Here is a 22,394-nt window from a genome sequence, read left to right as displayed (position 1 = left end):
TTTCTGGGTCAAGCGAATAGCGAACCATTTTCAGAGGTCACCTCAGGCCACTCAGGGGAAGAGATAAATGGACCTTTTAAAAAAAATCACTGTACAATGTCAAAATCTCACCAACATAGGTCTTATTTTCCAAACTTTTTTTTTTTTAGCTCTCCTTTCTAATTAGTTTAAATTCTCCACAATTCCATTTAGGTTTGAACTTCAAAGGCTGTCGACCTCTCCACGCCCTTCCCACTGGTACTGAGATGCTGTCATGTCCTCCCAGCTCCCACATGGAAGATCCTGGAAGGATATAACTTCTTAGAAAAGGAAGAATTGTTTGTAACCTGTATGTCAATAAAATTTGGGTATTAACCCTTGTCACAGTTGTTGAGTTTTGTGATATTCCAAATGTGCAGAGATTATTTGGGGCAAGTTGGTAATTGTAGAATATGAAGTAGAGGGATCAATGCTGAGCGATTTTTAAATGATCTATTTCAAGAGCAACATCAGATCTCGTATCGCTCTTTGGAAGTGAGGGGCTGAGAGTCAGTATGTACTTCGACTAAAACTCAAGTAAATGGCAACTAGAGACCTGCACACAGGTTTTAACGTTTTATCAAAGAATTTTATTTTATTATTTATTTATTTACTTATTTGACAGAGAGAGAGATGTCGAGAGAGGGAACACAAGCAGGGGGAGTGGGAGAGGGAGAGGGAGAAGCAGGCTCCTGGCTGAGCAGGGAGCCCGATGTGGGGCTCGATCCCAGGACCCTGGGATCACGACCCTAGCCAAAGGCAGACGCCTAATGACTGAGCCACCTAGGTGCCCCATTGAAGAATTTTAGAGAATTATCACATTATTGCATTTTAAAGCAAAAAAAAAGCAGAAATAGTTTCATTTCTGAAACGACTACAGAGCACTTAGCAATAGGACATTCACCCCTAGAGCTTTACTACCTGGAGCTCTGATTTTGTAAATGTATTCAATACCTACAATTATCTATGTGCTTTGTTCCCCTCACTTATTTGGGAAACCACAAAAAGGAGAGTCACGCCCAAAACTTCTTATGCATATCGCTATAATTTAATTTGAATAAGTTGTGCACAAGGACAGAAAAATGTGTATAGGGCTTAGATAGCACAGTGATCCCTACTGGTACAACTGCTCTAATCGTGTACAATTTTCAAAGGTTGTGTCAGTATGTCTAAGAAAGGGGCAAAGACAAATTAAAACGTTGGTACCCAAGCATCTACTGTGATTAACTGCGCAAACCCGTGGGGTTGCTTCAGCAGACAGCCACCTATACAGCAAGCAAACCCAAATATGTATTGAGAGCCCACCAAGTAACACATGAATCCTGACAGTTATTAGATTTAATCCTCATAAAGATACACTTTACTATTGTTGCATTCCTTTTGTGGCTGTGGAACCAGGCTTTGAAAGGCCACATAGCTGTAAGTGGTACCTATGGGCCTCGAATGTAGACCTCCTGACCCAAGATGTGGTATTTATTCTAATTTGCCACAGAAACTTACAGATGAAGAGTTGGCAAACTTTTTCTGCAAAGGACCAGACAGTAAATATTTTAAGCTTGCGAACCATATGTTCTCTGTCGCAAGGACTCTCAACTCCTCTTGCAATGAGAGCACAGCCAGAAACAATATGTAAATAAATGAGTTTAGCTGTGTTCCAATAAAACTTTATTTATAAAAACAGGTGGTGGATGGGGTTTGGCCCAGGGGTTGTGGTTTGCTGATTAAAACAGACAAAAGGAATTAGGCTCTAAAGGTTCTGCTTTTTTATTCTCTGGAGGCATTTTTCCTTACTCTTCCACCTACTCTACTGAAGTATATGCAGTAATTATGATTTCACTGTAAGTTCATCTTCCAGTTCCTATCTGCTCCATGGTGCCAACTCTCCTCTTTCACTAGCACAAATTCTAGCTTTGTCGATAAACACTGTCAAGCAGTGATCAACACCTTTTTTTAAAAATGTGAGGACCAACTCAGGAAAAATAAGATTTTTCTCCTCTGAGTAAAAATAGTTTTATTGGATCCCCAAACAGAAAAACAATGTAAAGATTTTGTGCTTTACTGAATATTTTTAAATGCTAATGAAAAACCAGTCCTGCTTTTTAGTTACAAGATGCTAATACGTGGGCAACAGAGTCCTCTTTTCAATCTTCCACTTCTTAACTGTATATAGTGCTTTAAGATTCAAAACAAGTCTTCTAATACATTACTTCATTTACCTTTGAAGTAGGTGTTCTCATGGAGAAACTGGCGCGGAGGTTAGGTAACTCACCCCAATGCCATGCTGGGCACAAAAATCAACCAAACCCCCACTTCCTTGCCTGCCTCCCATCTCCTCCTGCTCGAAGCCTGGCCTCCACCAAAACCCACACACCTAGATCAGCAGTTCTGAACAGATTCTTCTCCTGGTGGGGGCCCAGGTAGCTTTGTTCCCTTCAGGCCTCTGCTTTGTTGAACTGAAAACTGCACTTGATATTAGACCAGACGCTTTTCTGGAAAACCAAACAGGGCATGGAGCTCTCTGGTCTCGGGCCACTCATCACTGCTTTTTGGGGTAATTCTCTCCAGAGACTCATCTATACTATTACAAATAACCGTTTTTAAAATTCTTGGACCATTCCGTCAATATCAAGTTAGTTCTTATTATTTCATTATGTGTACTATTTCTTCTGAAAGTTAGTTTTATTTCCCCTCAATAAATATAAATCTCTTACAGTCTCTACTTCCCTTTCCATCCCCTCTGAACTGACATTCTTCACTATGTTCCTTCCATCTGTCAGTGTTCTCTCTGCAGTCAGTCCCCTGCATCTGATGGCCTTTCTCCAACTAAGTTTTTTTTTTAAATATTTTATTTATTTATTTATTTATTTGAGAGAGAGAGAGAGAAAGCTCGAGCAGGGGAGGAACAGAGGGAGAGGGACAAGCAGACTCCCCGCTGAGAGCAGAGCCTGATGTGGGGCCCCCTCCCATGACCCTGAGATCATGACCTGAGCTGAAACCAAGATGCTTAACTGGACTGAGCCACCCAGAGGCCCTCTTCAATTAATTTCAAAGAGTGTAAATAATATCTAAGGCGGGCTCCTTACTTGAGCCATTGCATTACTTGGTCAAAGCCATTTCTTCCAGATCTGATACTGTTTCAGAACTGTTGCCTGGCCAATCTGCAAAGCTGCCCCAATGTCTTCATCAAGCACATTCTTTAGTTTAGGACACGCCCAGTTGCAGTTAAGGGTTTTAAGATCCAAGGAGCAGGGGGAGTAGAGAGCCCACCGCACGCAGCCCTGCTGCCAGCCGGCTTACCTCTGCGAGCAGGTCATGCAGCTGTCCTTCACTGGGGCAGCACCCTAGCGACCTGACAATTGTTCCGATCTCTCTGTGGGAAAAAAATGGTCAATGGTTTCAGAATTTAAACGTTGAAAAGCAAGTGCGGTGTCTCTCTAAAGGACTTCAGGGCGGTTGTAGCCCAGCAAACAAAGTCACTCAGTAAGTACTGCCTTGTGAGGATAGAAGATACTTTCTGGGGAAAGGAAGAGGCAGACAAGCGAACCAAAGGGAGAAAGAAGTGTGTGCATTGATTAGCAAACGCAAGGCCTGCCTGAGCCAAAACCCAGAAAGTTCTAGAAAACGGAAAGAACGGAGGAGTAAGAAAAAGAAATGTCAGCCACTTACTAGCCGAGTTTAAGTTAGTTAACTGTTTTGCACCTCAGTTTCTGCGTCTGTAAAAGGAGGACAGAGGTTTGTGCTGAAGTTCACGTGGCCTCTAGTGCGCGCTTGCTCGAGTTCAGATCCCAGCTCTGCATGGCGCGAGGCAGGTCGGGCTAGTCTCCGACTGCATAAGCCTACCTGGTGGGCAAAATGTAGCGTCTTCCTTCAAATACTTAGAATGGGGCTGGGAACACCCTCAGTAAAATATAAGAACTATCGTAATAAAAGCATAGCTCTTGGAGGAGTAGCCACTCCATAGATATTAGTTACTCTCCTGCCCCCCCATAACAATGTAATTTAATTCGGCAAATAACCTAAGAAGAGTCTGAATTACATTCAGTATTCTCTAGATGCTAAGACAGGATTTGTAATAGATTATTAAGTATTTCCACTTAAAACTATTAAAATTAAAGTTGTAGTATTTGGATGTGTACTTGATTTCACAAATATTCACTCAACTAGGATATTTCATTTCTTTACCATTCTGGATAATATCGGTGGTGTTATATTTACTATTTTACTGAGAAAACATTTTAAATAAGAATGTCTAGGTTCTTCACTTAAAGAGGTTGCAGGATGAATATCAAGAGGAAAACTGAAAGTCAGTAACTGTGGAGGATGGGATTAACTTTCATTTATTGGTTTTCCTTCACAATAAATGAGGACCAACTTAACATGTAACGTCTTCCTGTTTCCTACCTGCCCAAGCACCTCAGTCCTAACACTTGTGCACTGTTGTTCACGCCCACATCCCTCATGAAGGCAGGACGTGAACATGATGGTGGGACTAGACGCTGAAGCATTCTATAAGACTATACTTCCAAGAAGTCCCTAAAGATGTCCCATGAATCTGGCTAACACCACTGTAATAAATATATCATTGTAACATCAGACTCCTGCTGTATACGTTCCAACTGATAGTTAATGAGGCAGGAACCAAAACATGATACGGTCAGTATTCACAGATTTAGCCCCTCCATAACCTTCCAGGCCTCTCTATGTGCATCAGAGAACCACAGGAAGTCCGGAATCAGAGGGATCCGAGGAAAGGCTGTCACCCTGCAGGATGGGGAGGGCGGGGAGGGGGAGCACGGGGCTGGGGGGCACAGGGCGAGGTGAGGGGACTGGAAGCCTTTGCAGGCACGCATGCAGGACAGTGGTCCTACTGAGCACTGGGCAAGGGACCAGCCCAAGTGACAACAGGCGGTAAGTGTAAAAAACGCACGAATTTCAAAAAACCAAGTATGGAAAAAAAACTGTCAAATATCTCATGGATAATTTTTCAATTGACACATGTTGAAATGAAATATTTTAGACATACGGGGTTGCATAAAACATAGCATTGAAATTAATTTTACCTGTTTCTCTTTTACCTTTTTTTAAATATGGTTACTAGAACATTTTAAATTATAAATCCAATACCCCCCATTTCTGGAAATGGCTAGGAATAGCTGCCATCATGAGTCAGCCTGTGAGAAGAGAGGTATGTAGAGAGAAAAGAAGAATGACTTTGTGCTGTGTCAGCAAGGTAATCAATCCCCCTGTGCCTCTCCAAGAAATGGTAAACCAGTTTGAAATGAGCCCTTTGTAGCTGCCAACACCCAGGACATGGGAAGGGCTAAGGCACTAGCTGCGGGTGGGGCATGATCCACCCCCAGATGGCGTGGGCAGGAAGAAGGTCTTAGAAGAGTGTGCTGACGGGAAGAGACCAGCCAGGGGTCCAGCAAGAACTCTCCAGAGACTGGCCCTGACCCAGCGGTCCAAGGAAGAGGGCCTGCATTAGACACGAGGGAGAGGGGCCATAGGGCTAGGCGAGAACTCCACAGATCCACAGAGGGCCGTGTCAAGGGAACTAAGGAAAGACATGGGGGAAAAGTGGGCATCATCTTGGTGTCACATGCTGCTGAGAAGTCGAGTAAGTTCTGAGAGACGCCCATTGGATTTAGGAAAGGAGACTGGTGGTGATTTTTTGACGAGGGAAGCTGCCGTCGAAGATGGTGGAGAAATCTGATTGCACTGGGTTCAGGAGGATGGATGTGTGAAGTGAAGGGGAGGAAGGGATGTCTGGAGGGGACATTGGGTCAAGGAAGATTTTGTAGGACCAGAGAGAGGTGAGCGCGCTTGGATGCAGATGGGCCTGGCTCAGGAAGGTGGCTTCCTGGGGAGATGGGAGGGCTGGTGCTCGGCACTCAGTGTGCACACAACCACCTGCGCACCCCCCACCCTCCAGGTCCTGCCACCACCGGCAGGCATCAGAGGGTGGCAGGTCCTTCCTTTCAGCCAGAAAATTCTCCTCTCTCCCCTTCGGCTCCCCTTTGAAGGACCTATCACCCTCCTCGCCTCTCCTGAGTGACTCCAGCTAGACTGTCTCACTTTGCTGAGGGAGACCACAGAAAACAAAGCTCGTTTGATGTCCCTCACGCACCAAGCTGCTTCTTTCTCTCTAGTCCTAAAACACGAAGGCCTGACTGATGTAAGAGGAAAAGGCAAAGCTTCTTTGGCTGACAAGTCCACAGTGGCCTAAAGAACAATACAATAACTCAAGAACACACCTGTACCCCTACAAACTAGCCCTCGAGCTGTGTTTAGTGGTTAATTCATCTACACGCAGCTGCTCAATATTCTTCGTTAACCCTTCAAAATGGCCATTTGCCCCATCGTAGATTCTGGGCCCCTTAACTTTCCATCCTGCTCGCTCTATCCATCTATCATCCCTTGCCTCAAGCTCCATACCGTGGATACACCTAATCTCAGCAGAAGAGCCCCCCAGACCTGTCCCTTACTTCCCAGAACAGACGCCGATTGTTTGGGCACCACGGCTGACCCTCCTACCACCTGCTGGGGCAGCTCAGGCTGCAAGCTACACACCACAGCCTGGGCAGATGAAAACATGGCATGATTGCACACAGTTCCAGAGGCTGCCAAGTCCAAGACCAGGACGTCATCAGGTGTCTGGTGAGAACCCTCTTCCTGGCTTGCGATGGCCACTTTTCTCTGTGTCCTCACATGGCAGACAGCGAGCCTGCTCTGGGTCTCCCTCTTCTCCCTCGATAAGTGTACTCTTAAGCCCCTCGGTCTTGGTTCTTGTTCTGGACACACTTGCATTCCACTCAGCATCTTCATCCTCTCCTCTACTAGTTGCTTCCTCTTTTGCCCTAAAATATTCAGATATCTTCCTTCCTTATGTTGAAGACATTCTGATAGGTGCCTTAGCACCTTCGAGTATGCTCCCTCTGCTTCCTTCACTACTCCTTGTTCTAACTTACTCCTCTTCCAACTGTCAGCCCATTGCCTGCTGTCCATTCCAGGCCCAGACGCTCCGCAGACCTGCCATGCCTAGCTCTCTGCCACTCACTCAGTCTGTCCTGCCTCCGTGAGCCTCTCCACTCCTCTCTGCCCCTCAACTGCCCCCGGCCTGGACCCTGCTTACAGGATGACCTCACTGTTAAAACCGTTCCCAGAGCCTAAGAGAAGAAGCAGCACCTCAGGTCCGGACAGAGAGAAGGCCACTGGTGATCTCAGCAGCAGCACCTGCAGGGAGGGAGGGACAGAAAGCCCGCGGGGTGCCAGCGGCAGTGGTGGGGGGACTTGAGTAGCAGGCACAGAGAACACAGCAGGGGAAGGTGGCAGCTCTAGAGGGGCACCCACAACTGCTGGCCAGCACTCTCTGCACTCAAACTCTGCCCCCATGGATGCCTTTACTCCTTGCAACGGCCCCTTGCAGGGGGGGGTGCCTCGTTCTCTCCATTCCACAGATAAGGAGACAACCCTGGGATATTCAATAACTTGCCCGGGGCCACATACGGCCAATCCCAGCAGTGACCCCCCGGGAGCTGAGGGCCAAGGCTGCGGGTCCGACTACGGGGCAGCACAGAGGGACGGCAGAACCAACAGCTCCTCTGGGACTTGGAGAAGGAGTCGTCCCCGCAGTTCACTCATACCCTACTACCACCTGCAGGCTGCAGGGGAGCGTTGGCCGCACACAGCCACGCAAGGGTTTGGCTCTGCTCTCAAACGCTTCAAATATTCTCACCCACTTACTTCTGACAACAGCCCCGGGAGGACGGCGCCTACTATTATTCTACCGATGAAGAAAATGGGAGCACAGAAGGGGTAGGTAACTTCCCCGTTAGCCGAGTAATTCATGGCCACGGGATTCCCACACGCAGGCTGGACCCCACCCTCTTCACCCCTGCGTGCTGCTGCCCCTCAGAAACCTGGCCGAGGATTTCGTGAGACTTACAGGAGAACTTGACTATAACAAGACGCTTCCAAAGAAAACCGGAGGCTCCACCCTATGGGAGCCTTGAAGACAGATCCAGGGCTCAAAACTGATGACCCGAGGGACAGATGTGGCCAGTACATAAGGTTACGTTCAGCATAGCATTGGTCTCTTCATTTAGATGGGGCCACTCGTACGCGTCCTCAGAACTGTCCAAGCCTGTGCGCCTCTCACATTCAGGTCACAGGCCTGGTCCCTGGGGAATCTGGGTTTATCACTCCTGGAAAACAGCTATTTACTCTAGGAATTTACCAGCAAGAAGCCTGGGAAGGAGCCAAATGACCTCTTCAAGTTCTCCCCAGCTGCTCTGATTCTATTATATTTAAACACACACACACCTCTGGTTTATGTAAGTGAATGTTCTAGTTCTTAGAACATATACACTGGAGTATTTTGGGGAAAAGTCATAATGTCCAAAGCTTACTTTCAAATAGCCCAGCAAAATTAAAATAATAATAAAATGTGTAAATGTGTATACAATGTAAATACGTGTGTATATATATTATAAAAGAGAGAGAGAACATAGGCAAAAGCAAATGTGGCAAAATGTTCATAATTGGTACATCCCTGTGACCACACACAACAGTTCCGTGGGCCACTCTTACTATTTGTCTATAAGTGTAAAATTTTTTCAATAAAAAGTTTTCATTGAAAAACAAAACAAAACAAAACAAACAAGACATGGGCACCTGGCTGGCTTAGACGGAAGACCGCACGACTCTTGATCTTGGGGTCATGAGTTCGAGCCTCACACTGGGTGTAGAGATTACTAAAAAATAAATGAACTTTAAAAACAAACAAGCATATGTGGAATGAAAATCAAAGTAGTAAGAAGTAATAACAGAAATCCTGCCTCATATAAACTATTTAAAACAATTAGGCATATACCATCTATCATTTTGGCTTCAGAACAAGTAAAAGTATCTGGAGAAGACGAAGCCCTGTACGGTAAATTGCTCCGGGCAGGTACAAGACAAGAGGAGGGAGGGGAGGGAAATTATAGGAGAAGCAAAGACGCCTCTGAGCTCCTCTTGTTCTTACTCGTTCCAAAATACAAGGCCAGAGGCACAGAAGACAGATGATCCCAAGAGTTCCTGTGGCGTTAGGATTCTGGTGCCAAGTACACAGGAATGCAAGCGGGGGGGGGGGGGGGCGGGGAGGGGCACGTGGGCCTCCAGAACCCCAGATGGTGCCAGGATGGGGCTGGGGTCCTGGCTGTAAGGAGGAAACCACGTAGCTAACCTGTCAGCCTCAGGAGTAGTGAGGCTCCTAAAGGTGAGCTAAGAAAAACAGGAAGAGAGAGCAAGGAAGAACAGAGGCCAGAAAACCGTGAGGCCATGAGTTCCTGAGAAAGGGACAGGGGTCTAGAAAGGAGGAGAACTGAAAAGGAAATGGGGAGAAGGAGGCAAAACTGTAGCTTTCAGAGACAAGCAATAGAAATTCCAAAACTTCACGATGAAAATAAAAGTTCAGAAATAAGAAATAACAAAGATACTAGACAACTGGAACATTAAACAAAACTATGAAATAAAGCGACACAATTACACACATTAGGGCTGATTAACCTATTTCATTCTACTAAACGGGATTTTGAATCAAGTGAAATGATTGAAAGTTATTTTAAAGTATCTTTTAAGGGGCTCCTGGGTGTCTCAGTCAACTAAGCATATGACTGGATTTCAGCTCAGGTCATGATCTCAGGGTCGTGGGACTGAGCCCCACATCAGGCTCCGCACTCAGTGCGGAGTTGGCTCGAGACTCTTTCCTTCTGCCCCTCCCCCTGCTCGTGCTCTCTCTCTCTCTCTCTCTCTCTCTCTCTCTCTCTCAAATAAATAAAATCTTAAAAAAAATAAATTTTTACAATGCTTGTAACATTTTTAAATCATTAAAGTATTTACAATTATTAAAGTAACCTTTTAAAGCAACCAGTTAGAAACTTCCCAAAGTCAATGTAGTGAAATAAAACTAAAATAGTTTCTGAATTTTAATAATTCCTTCCTGAAGTCTTTTTATCAGGCTTTTGGAAGAGAGCGCGGAGAAAAGGCAGAAACAAACTCATTTGTGTAAGGTAGTGGGTGTGCTGTTACCAACCGGCTCATCAGGAGAGAAAAGCCCTGATTAGCAGCATTTGCATTTCCACCGAGTCAACACAACCACAACCACAGGGCGCCAACTTCAAGCTGCCCAAGTTGCTGGGGAAGTCGCTGGGGAAGCAGGTGGGAAGAGATGCCTCTGGAATCCCCAGCTGCCGGGAGGCCCCCCACGTGTACTAACTGCCTCCCAAGCATGAGTCAGAGTAAACCATGGTACTGCAATCAGGTGGAGGTCAACTTTGAGTATTTAGTACTTTTTTATCATTCATAAACACATTCATGTTTCATTTTACACAGAACAGCCTGAAAAAGTATAGATCACTGCGTGAGTTTGCCCGTCGCCCTAGCTCAGGGGTCAGGTGAATCTGTGTGCCGGTCCAATGTCACTGTAAGTGCTGCCCAAGTGAGCGCCTTGGGTTTTTAGTATAATTTCCTTGTAAGTTTATGCAATTTACTTTTTATAGAAATTAGTTGGTAACAGTAGCTTGCAGAATTCCTGAAAACATAACAGTCCGCTCTTGTGCCAGTCAGCATGATTTGGCTCCAACACTGATTCTCCAAGTCCCGACCACTTTGCTCAGACAGCCCCTAGCCCTGCGGTCCCTAGGCAGGTTCATCTTCTGAACAACCCACTCAGTGTTCTGCTGTGCCTACAGAACGGAAGTTAAATACATTCCTTGTAAAAAACAAAACAAAACAAAAAAACCCACAGTTTTCCTTGGGAAAAATTTTTTTCTTTTAAATCAATTTCATGGGATTTTCTTTTTTTTAAATTGATGACACCTCAATTAAATCAACTACTTCTTATAAAGTCTTTAACATCTGCAGAGCCATTCCCTCTGTCGGAGTGGATGTGGTCTTATATTGATAAGAACTACAAATGAGGGGCGTCTGGGGGGCTCAGTCGTTAAGCGTCTGCCTTCAGCTCAGGTCATGATCCCAGGGTCTTGGGATCGAGCCCCGCATCGGGCTCCCTGCTCAGCGGGAAGCCTGCTTCTCCCTCTCCCACTCCCCCTGCTTGTGCTCTCTCTCTTGCTGTCTCTCTCTGTCAAATAAATAAAATCTTAAACAAACAAAAAAGAACTACAAATGAACTCCAGAAGTCTTTATGGTTCAATACTAAGAATCTGTTTCTGCACTTGCACTATATATAACGTAGTAAACATGGGAACAAAATCACTTCAGAACACATGAGTCACAATAAGGTTGCCCAATAGAGGTATCTTGCTTTAATTCATGCACAGCTTGTGGGTCGGGCCCAGGCTGGTTCCCCGCAGGCCTTCGGCGGGTGCAGTATCACGTTCCTGACACGAGGTGGCGCCAGTGCCACGGAGCTAGGTGGTGAGTCCTCCGTTTTAGGGCGGTCTAAGGTCAAAACCATTCCAAGTGAAGACCTGACTCAGGACAATGGACGCAATTCTCAGGGAGAAAAGAGCAGGCAAAATACTTTACCTCTCCTATGATATTAGCTGATATTCATCTAAGTATAAGAGAATGTTGAAAACAAGTCAAAAATATCTGAGAAGAAACAAAAGCAGGATTTGAAAATGACTTTCATTTATTTCATAAATATTTGCCAAACACTACCGTGCACCAGGTACCATTTACAGCACAGCAGACAACAAAAAGAAGACCTTGTCCTCGCAGAGAGCGTTTTCACAGATTGATCTCCTTTCGCAAAGCCATGAAATGAAACCGAAATAATGGCTAAACCTCCTTATTCAGACAAGGGCTCTACTCAAAAAAAAAAAAAAAAAAAAAAAAAAAAGCCTTATTTTTCTGAAGGTCCCTCTAATCAAGTGCGGATCATTTTTCCACTGCTAAAAGATGCTTTCCAAAAAGCTTTGGGTTCTAACTTGTTACGGTATTATTTCTCATACCGTCCTATGTGCTAGAGTTTACAGCCTGAGTGAAGAACTCGGTTTCCTGTGTATCTCAGAAAAAAGCTCTATAAAATATTGGACACTACTTTTACCCTAGGCAACCAAGTGGGGGAGAAAGCCTGCACACACACGTCTATGCACGAGCTTCAGGCAGTGGTAAACTCTACGAAGAAATCACCCCCACCATCATTATTACCATAACTGCATTGGTCTGCTGGGGCAGCCGCAACAAACCGCCACAGCCTGGGGTGGGGGGGGTGGTGCTGAAACAACAAGGATTTATTTGTTCACGGCTCTGTAGGCAGGAAGTCCAGGATGGAGATGGCAGCAGGGCGGGTTTCTTCTGAGGCCTCTCCCCTGGGCTCGCAGATGGCCACCTTCTCCCTGTGTCCTCACACTGTTCTCTGTGTGCATGCGTCCCTGGTGTCTCAGTGTGTCCAAATTTCTTCTTACAAGACTCCAGTCAGACTGGGTTTTGTCCTGCCCCAGTGCACTCATTTTACCTTAATCCCCTCTCTAAAGACCTTATCAGCAAATCAGACTATATGGGGAGGTGCTGGGCATTAGGGACATGACTTCCGGGGGACACATCTGGGCCCATCACAGTACTATACACCTACCACCACCACCTTTCCTGGCCACCACTTCTCACCTGGACCACAGAAGTCACCCTCATGTAGTCTCTGCTTTGGCTCTCACCAGCCACCTGCATCCACTCTCAGAACAATCTTTAAAAAAAATTTTTTTTTAATTTTATTTATTTTGACAGAGAGAGAGATAGGGAGAGCAGGAACACAAGCAGGGGGAGTGGCAGGCAGAGGGGAGAATCAGGCTTCCCGCTGAGCAGGGAGCCCGATGCAGGACTCGATCGCAGGACCCTGAGATCATGACCTAAGCTGAAGGCAGGCACTTAACTGATCGAGCCACCCAGGTGCTCCCAGAACAATCTTTTAAAAAATGAAAATCATAGTATGTAATTCCCCTGCCTAGAAGCTTCCCACTGCACTAATAATGTCTGTGAGGTTCTATCTAATCTGGACCTGCCAACCTCTCTGACTTGGTCTCACACCCTGGTCTACAGCCGCCCACCTTGCCACTCCACCCTCCTGTGCTGGTCTCCCACACACTAAACCCTTGCCCCTTCAGAGGACCTTTATATTTACTCCCCAGTTCTTCACATGGTTGGCTCCTTCGAATCTTAAAGATCCTAACTCAAAAATGACCTCCAGAGAAACTTTCCCCGACCAGAGGTCTACACAGTTTTATCCCACCTCACTACACCCTCATTTGCTAATACATCATCCTCCTCTATCTTCCTAATAGCATTTTATAACACTGTCCTGTTTTATTTACTTGATAGCACTTATTACTATCTGAAATCTGTTTACTTGTATATTGTCTGTTTCTTCACTCTAAAATGTAAGCCCCAGGGGGCTCAGTCAGTGAAGCAGCCAACTCTTGATTTCGGTTGAGTTCATGATCTCAGGGTTGTGGGATTGAGCTCCCTTCCCCCTCCCCCACTCTCTCTCTAAAAAAATAAAATAAAATAAAATAAAATAAAATAAAATAAAATAAAATAAAATAAAATGTAAGCTCCATGCGGACCGAGGCCCTTCACTGCTACATTCCAACACTTAAAAGGAACTCACACATAATAGGGGCTCAGTATACATCTGTTGAGTAATACATGAATTTGTAGAACACTTTGCAGTTTGAGAAACGCCTTTCAATTAAAAAGAACTTTCATATGTATTCACTCATTTAATTCTCACGTCAATCCATTTTATAGTCCCTATTTTAAAAATAAGGAAACTAGGACTTGGAGAAGGCATTGGACTCACCGTCTAGGAACATAACTAGTATATGGAGCAAAATTGGAAGTTAGTTCCACTCTCTGACTCCTGAGATTCTGTCGCTCAGGACTCTTTGCAATAACATCTTCTTAGGACAAATCATGGTGGTTAATGTGATTTGAGGTGAAAACAGTGGCAGAGAAAAAGACCCGGATGCGGAACAGAACAAACATGGCTTCTGCATATTTCTCATGGATGTTTTGGTTATAACAAGAGTTTAATAAATGCTTACTAGATTCATTAACTAAAACATTTTCCATTGTTGTGAAAGGTCTAAATAATTCCAAGTTCTACATTGCCAAATGGCTGCTCACTGTCCAAACAAAATCAACAAAAAGCTCACTGTCCTGGAGTTTTCAAGAAATAACACTGAAACATTTGGCAAACACAACAGTAATCCTTGTTATGAGTAAGATCAATCAATGAATGCTAAAATCAGTGGGCAAAGTTTGAGGAGAAAGGATATTTTGCATCGTCTTGCAGTATCTCCCCCAAGATATTTACTAGTTACAAAGGGAAAAATAGTAACTTTATAGTGGGGAACCTTGATAGTGGGAAAACTTAAACAAGTGAACAAGGTTAACATCACCAGTAGTGAAACCTAAGCACATCAAGTACCCCCTGACATGATGCTCTGAGAATACTCCTCTGGTATTCCTGCCCAAAATGCCTTACCTCAATGTGTGCATGAGAACACATCAGACGAGCCCAACCTGAAGGGCGTTCTCCAAAATCACTGAGCAGGGCTTTTCAAAAGTATCAAGGTCACAAAAGAGAAACACTGGGGAACTGTCACAGGTTGGAGGCCTGAAGACCCTTGACAACTAAATGCAACCAGGATTCTGGGTTGCCTCCTGGAGAGGTCATGGGAAAGCCGGTGAAAGTCCCAGATCTTCACTTCGGTAATTGTGGGACGTCTAGTAAGGACGTGAACATTAGGAGAAGGTGGGCAAAGGATACACAGGAATGCTCGGCACTATTTATTGTGTTTCTGTAACTCTAAAATTAATTTCAAAATAAAATGTTTTTAGAAACACTGAGAAGTTTTAAAATAACTTTGATTTAAAATTTTTGAAATAAAAAGTTTATTTTAAAATAATTTATGACTTTTTCTCTATGATCAAAGAATGGAGAGTTCTGGTTCATCAGATATATTTAAAGACTTACCAGTTTTACACCTCAGAGATATTAGCCATTTGCAATATAAGTTTTCTCAGATAGTCGTTCATCTCTTGATTTTTTTTTTTTTGAAGGTATTTTTGCTTGAAATTTTTGGGATGTGGCTGAGTGGATCAGTCTTTTTACTTTAGGATTTTGTTGTGAGTCATTTTCCCCATTTCAAATTCATAAAGAAATCCACCTGTATATATTTTTAAAGATTTGTTTGTTTATTTAAGAGAGAGCGCACAAACGGGAGGAGCAGAGGAAAATAGAATCTCAAGCAGACTCTGCGGTGAGCACTGAGAGCAAAACCCAATGTGAGGCTTGATCTCACGACCCTGAGATCACAACCTGAGATGAAACCAAGAGTCTGACGCTTAACTGACTTCTTCCCTGTTTCATAAGTGAACTCTCCATATGCACTTGGGAATATTTCTGGGTTTTCTGTTCTATTTCATTTTCTTTTATGCCACATTCTTTTCAGTGTAAAGGATCTGTAATGTTTTACTATCAAATAAAGCTAAACTCACCTCCTTTCTCTTCTTTATCAGCAATTTCCTGGCTATTCTTGCTTATTTATTTTTCATATGAGCATGACATTCACTTGTGTAGCTCCAGAAAAGACCTACTGGTATTTTAACTGTGGCTATGTTGAATTTGTAAGTTGATTTAGGATTACTTGACATCTTTATGAGTTCAAGTCTTCCTGTCCAAAAAACATGGTACATCTTTCCATTTGTTCAAGTCTATTTCTGTATCTTTCAGGTTTTCCTAAGCTAGCATTTGTAATTTTTTTGTTATATTTATGTCTATAAATTTTAGCTTGTAGATGGGTCTTATCTTCCATTATATATCACCTGACAGGTCATTGTATAGTTGTAGGCTCTTGATTTCTGTCTATTAGTTTTATTTCCTACTACTCTATCAGACTTTTTTTTTCTGAGATAATTTGGGTCTCTTGGGTTTTCTAGAGATTTCATGATTTCATATCTGCAAATAGGGATAGTTTTCCTTCTCTCGTCTTTTTTAATTTTTTTAAAGATTTTATTTATTTATTTGACAGAGAGACACAGCGAGAGAGGGAACACAAGCAGGGGGAGTAGGAGAGCGAGAAGCAGGCTTCCCACGGAGCAAGGAGCCCGATGCAGGGCTCGATCCCAGGACCCTGGGATCATGACCTGAGCCGAAGGCAGACACTTAACGACTGAGCCACCCAGGCGCCCCTCGTCTCTCTTTTCTACCTTTTACCATGTCATGTCCAATATTTATGCCTCCATTATGACTTACCTAATTGTGTTAGCTAAAACCTCTAATACTAAATTGGGGGTTCCTGAGTGGCTCAGTCAGTCAAACGTCCCACTCTTGATCTCAGCTCAAGTCTTGACCTCAGGGTTTTGAGTTCAAACCTCATGTTGGGCTCCATGCTGAGCATGGAGCCTACTTTAAAAACAAAAATAAAAACTAAATAATAATGGCAAATATGGATATTCTCGTTTTGTTCCTGACTTTAACAGAAATGTTGATTGTCCTTCCTCATTAAGAAAGAAACTGGATTTTAGGCTGAGATACACATATTTCATGTGAAGATATACATATTTCCAGATCTACTTTACTGAGTGTGATGGTTAATTTTATGTGTCAGTTTGATTGGGCTTCAGGGATGCCCATATAGCTGGTAAAATATCATTTCAGGGTGTGTCTGTGAGGCAGTCCAGAAGAGATTAGCATTTGAATGGTAGACTGAGTAAAGAAGATTGCCCTCACCAATGTAGGTGGGCATCATCTAATCTGATGGGGGCCTGAGTCGGAAAAAAAGGCAGATTTGCTGTCTTTGCTTGAACAATCTCCATCTTCTCCTGCCCTTGGACATCGGTGCTCCTGCTTCTCGGGCTTTTGGACTCAAACTTATACCATCAGCTCCCCTGGTTCTCGGGCTTTCAGACTCAGACTGAATTACATCAATGGCTCTCCTGGTTCTCCAGCTTACACCCAGTAGTCATGGGACTTCTTGGTCTCCATAATTATGTGAGCCAATCCCTATAATAAATCACGTTCCCCCCTCTATATAGATACAGATGCAGATACGGATGTAGGTATAGATGATACAGACGTATCCAGCGGCTTCTGTTTCTCTGCACAACCCCAACACATTGAGTCTTTAAAATTATGAATGTGTGTTGAATTCTGTCGAATGCCTCTTAAGTGTCCATAAAGATGATCCTATGATATTTCCTCTAGGGTTTATTAATATAATTAAATATATTAATTCACTTCCCAACATAGTACTGTTCTTCCACTCCTGGAATAAATCCCATTTTGCTTTAATCTGATCTTGCATTTTGTTGCTGGCATTTCACTTATAATCTTTATATAGATATTCATAAGTAAGATTGTTCTGGAGGATATTTTTAGTTAAGTTGTTGTTATCTCTATTATACTTATCTCAGAAAAAGAATTTGGAAGTTTTCATTCTTTTCTTATTTTCTAGAAGAACTTGGTACAAAAGTTTTTTCCGGGTTTGATAGAATTCTCCTATGAAAGTATCTGGATGGAAGCCTTTTGGTGAGAGAGCTCTTTGAAAACTTCCCTATCCATTCTATGGAATTTAGTATGTTTCGATTTTCTATCTTTTTTTTAAATTTAATTTTATTTTATTATGTTATGTTAGTCACCATACAGTACATCATTAGTTTTTTATGTAACGTTATCAATTTTCTATCTTTACTGGGATCCAGTTTTTGTTCATTTGTTTTGCTTTATTTTTTGTCAATTAACTTTTTTAAAGGGTATAATTCGGTGGTTTTTAGTAAATTCACAATAGTAAGCAGCCACTACCACTACCTAATCGTAGAAGAGTTCCGTCACCCCAGAAAGGATCCCGGACCTGTCAGTCCCTTCTCGTTCCCCTCCCCTCACCTCCTCGGGATCACTAACTACTGCCCCTCTCTATGGATTTGCCTACTATGGACATTTCCTAGAAGTGTCATACCACACATGGCCTTCTGTGTCTGGCATCTTCCACTTGGCATAATATCTCCCAGGCTTACCCACCTTGTAGCACATGTCAGTTCTTCATTCCCCTTTGTGGCTGAAGAATATTCCAGTGTATGGATACACCACATTTTGTTTATCCATTCATCAGTGGATGGACACTTGAGTTTCTCCTTTTTGGCTATTCGGAATAATGCTGCTATGAACATTCATGTGCAAGTTTTTGTGTGAACATAATTTTTCATTTCTCTTGGGTATATGCCTAGGAATGAAATTTCTAGGTCATATGGTAACTCTGTATTTTAACTTCTCAAGGAACTACAAAAATGTTTCTGAAAGTGGCTGCACCATTTCACATTCCCACCAGCAGCATATGAGGGCTCTAATTTCTCCACATCTTCACTAACATTCACTATTTTACATTAAAAAAAATTATAGCCACCCTAGTGGATCTGAAAAATTATAGCCACCCTAGCATTTCTTTATGGTTTTGATGTGTATTCCTTTAACAACTAATGATGTTTGGTATATTTTCATGTGCATATTGGCCATTAAATATGTTCTTTGGAGAAAGGTCTATTCAAATACTTTATCCACTTTTTAATTGAGTTATTTGTATTTTTATTGAGTTGTAAGAGCTCTTTGTATATTCTGGATGCTGACATATGATTTGCAAATATTTTCTCCCCCTCCTGTGACTGACTTTTTATTTTCTTTAAGGTAAAAAACAAGTTTTTAATTTTGATTTAGTCCAATGTATCTATTTTTTTTCCTTCGGTTACTTATGCTTTAGGTGTCATATCTAAGAAACCACTGACTAATCTTTGGTCACAAAGACCTACACCTATGTTTTCTTCTAGAGTTTTATAGTTTTAGGTCCTAGCGTAGGTCTCTCATCTACTTTGAGATAATTTTTGTATATGGTATGTGGCAGGTGACCAATTTCATTTATTTGCATGGGAATATCCAGCTGTCCTAGCACCATTTGGTGAAAATATTATTCTTTCTCCATTGAATTGACTTGCCAACTTTGTTGATCAATTGACCATAAATGTAAAGGTTTACTTCCAAACTCAACTTTGTTCCATTGAAGTACATGCGTAAACCTCATATCACAGAGTCTTGATTACTAAAGTTTTGTTTATTTTTTTAAGTTTTTTTAAAAAAGACTTTATTTATTTATTTGACAGAGAGAGATAGCAAGAGAGGGAACACAGGCACGGGGGAGCTGGAGGTGGAGAAGCAGGCTCCCCGCTAAGCAGGGAGCCCGACATGGGGCTCAATCCCAGGAGCCCAAGATCATGACCTGAGCCGAAGGCAAACACTTAACCAAATGAGCCACCCAGGTGCCCCAGCTATAGCTTTGTTAAAATATTGAAATTGGGAAGTGTGAGTTCGACTTTGCTCTTCCTTTTTGACATTGTTTGTGGCTGTTCTAGGTGCCTTGCAATTCCATATAAATTTTAGGATCAGCTTGTCGATTATTGAAAAAAAATTAAAAGGCAGCTGGGATTTTGATAGGGATTATGTTGAATAAGCTGGTCGATTTGGGGAATATTGCCAGCTTAACGATAGTAAGTGTTCGAATCCAGGTGTACAATTATATTTGTACAAATTATATTCTACTAGAAAATTGCCCTTTACAGCTAGATTTTCAAATGTGCTTATATAGACTTGTACAAACTATTCTCATGATATGTTTAGATTTCCTGTTTTGATTGTCATTTCACCCCAGTCATTGGTGCCTTTTTGTGTTTTCTCCAAAAAAAAAAAAAAAAGCCAGTGAATTTCTTTTTTTAACCTTTCATAAAGAACCAGCCTTTCATTTTATTTATTAGTTCCTACTGTTTCCCTGTTTCCCAGCGCTGTTATGCTTTTATCTTCACCAATCCCTCCCTTCTGCTTTCTCTCAGCTTATTCTTTTTCCCTAGCTTTCTGAACTGAATATTCTATTCATTTTCTTATGCTGTTATTTTGCTTGATATAGGCATTCATGAGTTTTGATTTGGTTGTATCTCATGGATTCTAATGCCATTTCCATTTTCATATCTCATTTCCATTATAGTTACTTTCCAGAAGTTTTCAATTTCATTGTCCTAAAACTTTTTTTTTTAAGATTTTATTTATTTATTCATGAGAGACAGAGAGAGAGAGGCAGAGGGAGAAGCAGGCTCCCAAGGAGCAGGGAGCCCGATGCGGGACTTGATCCCAGGACCCTGGGATCATGACCTGAGCCAAAGGCAGATGCTTAACCATCTGAGCCACCCAGGCACCCTCATTGTCCTAAAATTTTAAGAGTTGTTATAGACTTTAAAAATTTTTTCCAGATTGAGCTCCAGATTTGGATGTGGATGAGATTTCCCAAGAAAGGGTATAAAGTGAAAAGAGGGATGGGGATGAACCTCCAGGGGACATTAATAAGTCATCCAGAGGTGTAGTGTCCCCAAAAGGAGCTGAGAAGGAAGAACTGGAGATGTTGGATGAAAACAGAAGGTGAACTCAGGGAAGACAAGGGAAGAGACAACTGGTGGCCTCAGGAGACAACAGTGTGAATGGGAATGGGGATGGAGGTAGAAGTCAAATTACAAATTGCACATGAAGAATGAACAGAGTGAAGGTTCTCAATAAAAGCAAACTCTTTTTCTTTTTCTTTTTTTAAAGATTTTATTTATTTATTTGACAGAGAGGGACACAACAAGAGAGGGAACACAAGCAGGGGGAGTGGGAGAGGGAGAAGCAGGCTTCCTGCGGAGCAGGGAGCCCAATGTGGGGCTCGATCCCAGGATCCCAGGATCATGACCTGAGCTGAAGGCAGACACTTAACAACTGAGCCACCCAGGTGCCCCGCAAACTCTTTTTCTTATCAAGATTCTTAACTGTGAAGAGAAAGACAGTGATAGGGCATTAGCTGGGGGGTTTACTGGGTAGAAGTTTTTTTGTTTTATATGAAAGACATGTATGTAGTGGGATATTTTGCAATGACAATGAAAGCCTTTCCATCCAATTCATGGTACCCTCTCCCCCCAAACCAAGGTGGCTAGCGCATTCCATGTTCGCTGCTTCAGGGAGAGGAGAACTCGGCACAATACAGAGATCAGGGTGAATGCCGAGGAAAGCTGACTTACTCGTGAATGTGTGGCTAGGCGCTCATACCATCCATGCCTGCCCCTCTGCAGACTTCCCTGTTTCTGCTTTGCGTTAGGCTGTGGGTTCAGGAGAGCCAATGGGTCTCCTTAGGTTGGAGAGCTCTCGGTGCTCTAAGAGCCGCAGTCCTGCCGCTCTTCTGCATGCAGTCTGGGACTATCTGGGTGATGTGGCAGCTCTGTGAGGCTGCCACACACACGCACTCTGTTAGCCAAATTTTCCCCAACCTCTAATTAAGATTCCTTTGAGCAGAGCATGGGAATTCCTCTTACCCCATATCCTTGTTTGTACCTGCTACTGAAAGAATTTGTGTCACCAGGTGGCGCCTGGGTGGCTCAGTTGTTAAGCGTTTGCCTTCAGCTCAGGTCATGATCCCAGCCAGGGTCCTGGGATCGAGCCCTGCATCGGGCTCCCTGCTCAGCGGGAAGCCTGCTTCTCCCTCTCCCACTCCCCCTGCTTGTGTTCTCTCTGTCAAATGAATTTTAAAAATCTTAAAAAAAAAAAAGACGAATTTGTGTCACTGAAGCTTGTTGGAAGTCCCTGTTCAAGTCTTTGCTCATTTCTCTCTGTATGGGGTTTTTTTTAGAAGGTCCCAGGTGATTCTAGTATATGCCCTCAGAACTGGAAACCATTGCTCTAGTCTACATGCCAATCTATCCACCATCCTATAGCTACAGTTTTCTTTCTAAAAGCCCAAATCTGTTACTTCTCTGCACTTAAGGATTTCTAAAGCCCACATAACAAAACCCAGGCTCCGTAGGGCACAAACAAGACCATTTGCTGAATGGCCCCAACCCACCTTTACACATTCATTTCTAATAACTCCACAAATGAGTAACATACACTCTGCTAACACTATTGGCACTGACTATAGACAAAAGACGATGTTGTGCACATTAAAGAATCCAAACATTAAATACATTTTGTCTTCAATACGTTTTTAACTTAGGAGAGGCAAGAAAAATAAGCTCTTAGTGAAAAACAAAAACAATTTTAGAGTTGGGTGAGCAAAGGAAAGATGGCCAAAATGAGCTGTCGGTGAAAGGCTGGAAACTATTACAAATTGCACCGGTAGTTTTCAGGAAAAAAAGTAGACACTTGAGTATCACCTCTCAGTAATTCAGAAAATGAAACAGAAGAAGGCTATGGGTTAGGAGCTGGTGTAGCTACCATGCCTTTAAATTAACCAGAAGCCGACTTGAATTACAGCACTTGCAGCCTGGCTTCTGGCCTGGTTTCATCACTGCATTATGCAGTGACACTTCTA

At 43.0% G+C, this 22,394-nt stretch overlaps 1 protein-coding gene across 5 annotated transcripts in view; it reads right to left on the bottom strand.

Moving 5' to 3' along the window:
• The window catches only part of DRC8 (dynein regulatory complex subunit 8), a 112,367-nt gene that overhangs the window by 17,827 nt on the left and 72,146 nt on the right, over positions 1 to 22,394 (bottom strand). For all 5 annotated transcript variants that reach the window (XM_028111845.2, XM_028111847.2, XM_028111850.2 and 2 more), the window contains one exon: positions 3,316 to 3,388. In XM_028111845.2, coding sequence (XP_027967646.1) covers positions 3,316 to 3,388 — 73 coding nt within the window. The remainder of the gene's footprint in view (positions 1 to 3,315; positions 3,389 to 22,394) is intronic.

This window comes from Eumetopias jubatus, unplaced genomic scaffold (assembly GCF_037043125.1).
Source record: "Eumetopias jubatus isolate StellerSeaLion01/CBP00866 unplaced genomic scaffold, mEumJub1_p1.0 scaffold_12, whole genome shotgun sequence".
NCBI classification, from domain to species: domain Eukaryota; kingdom Metazoa; phylum Chordata; class Mammalia; order Carnivora; family Otariidae; genus Eumetopias; species Eumetopias jubatus.
This window is presented reverse-complemented; position numbering and strand designations above follow the sequence as displayed.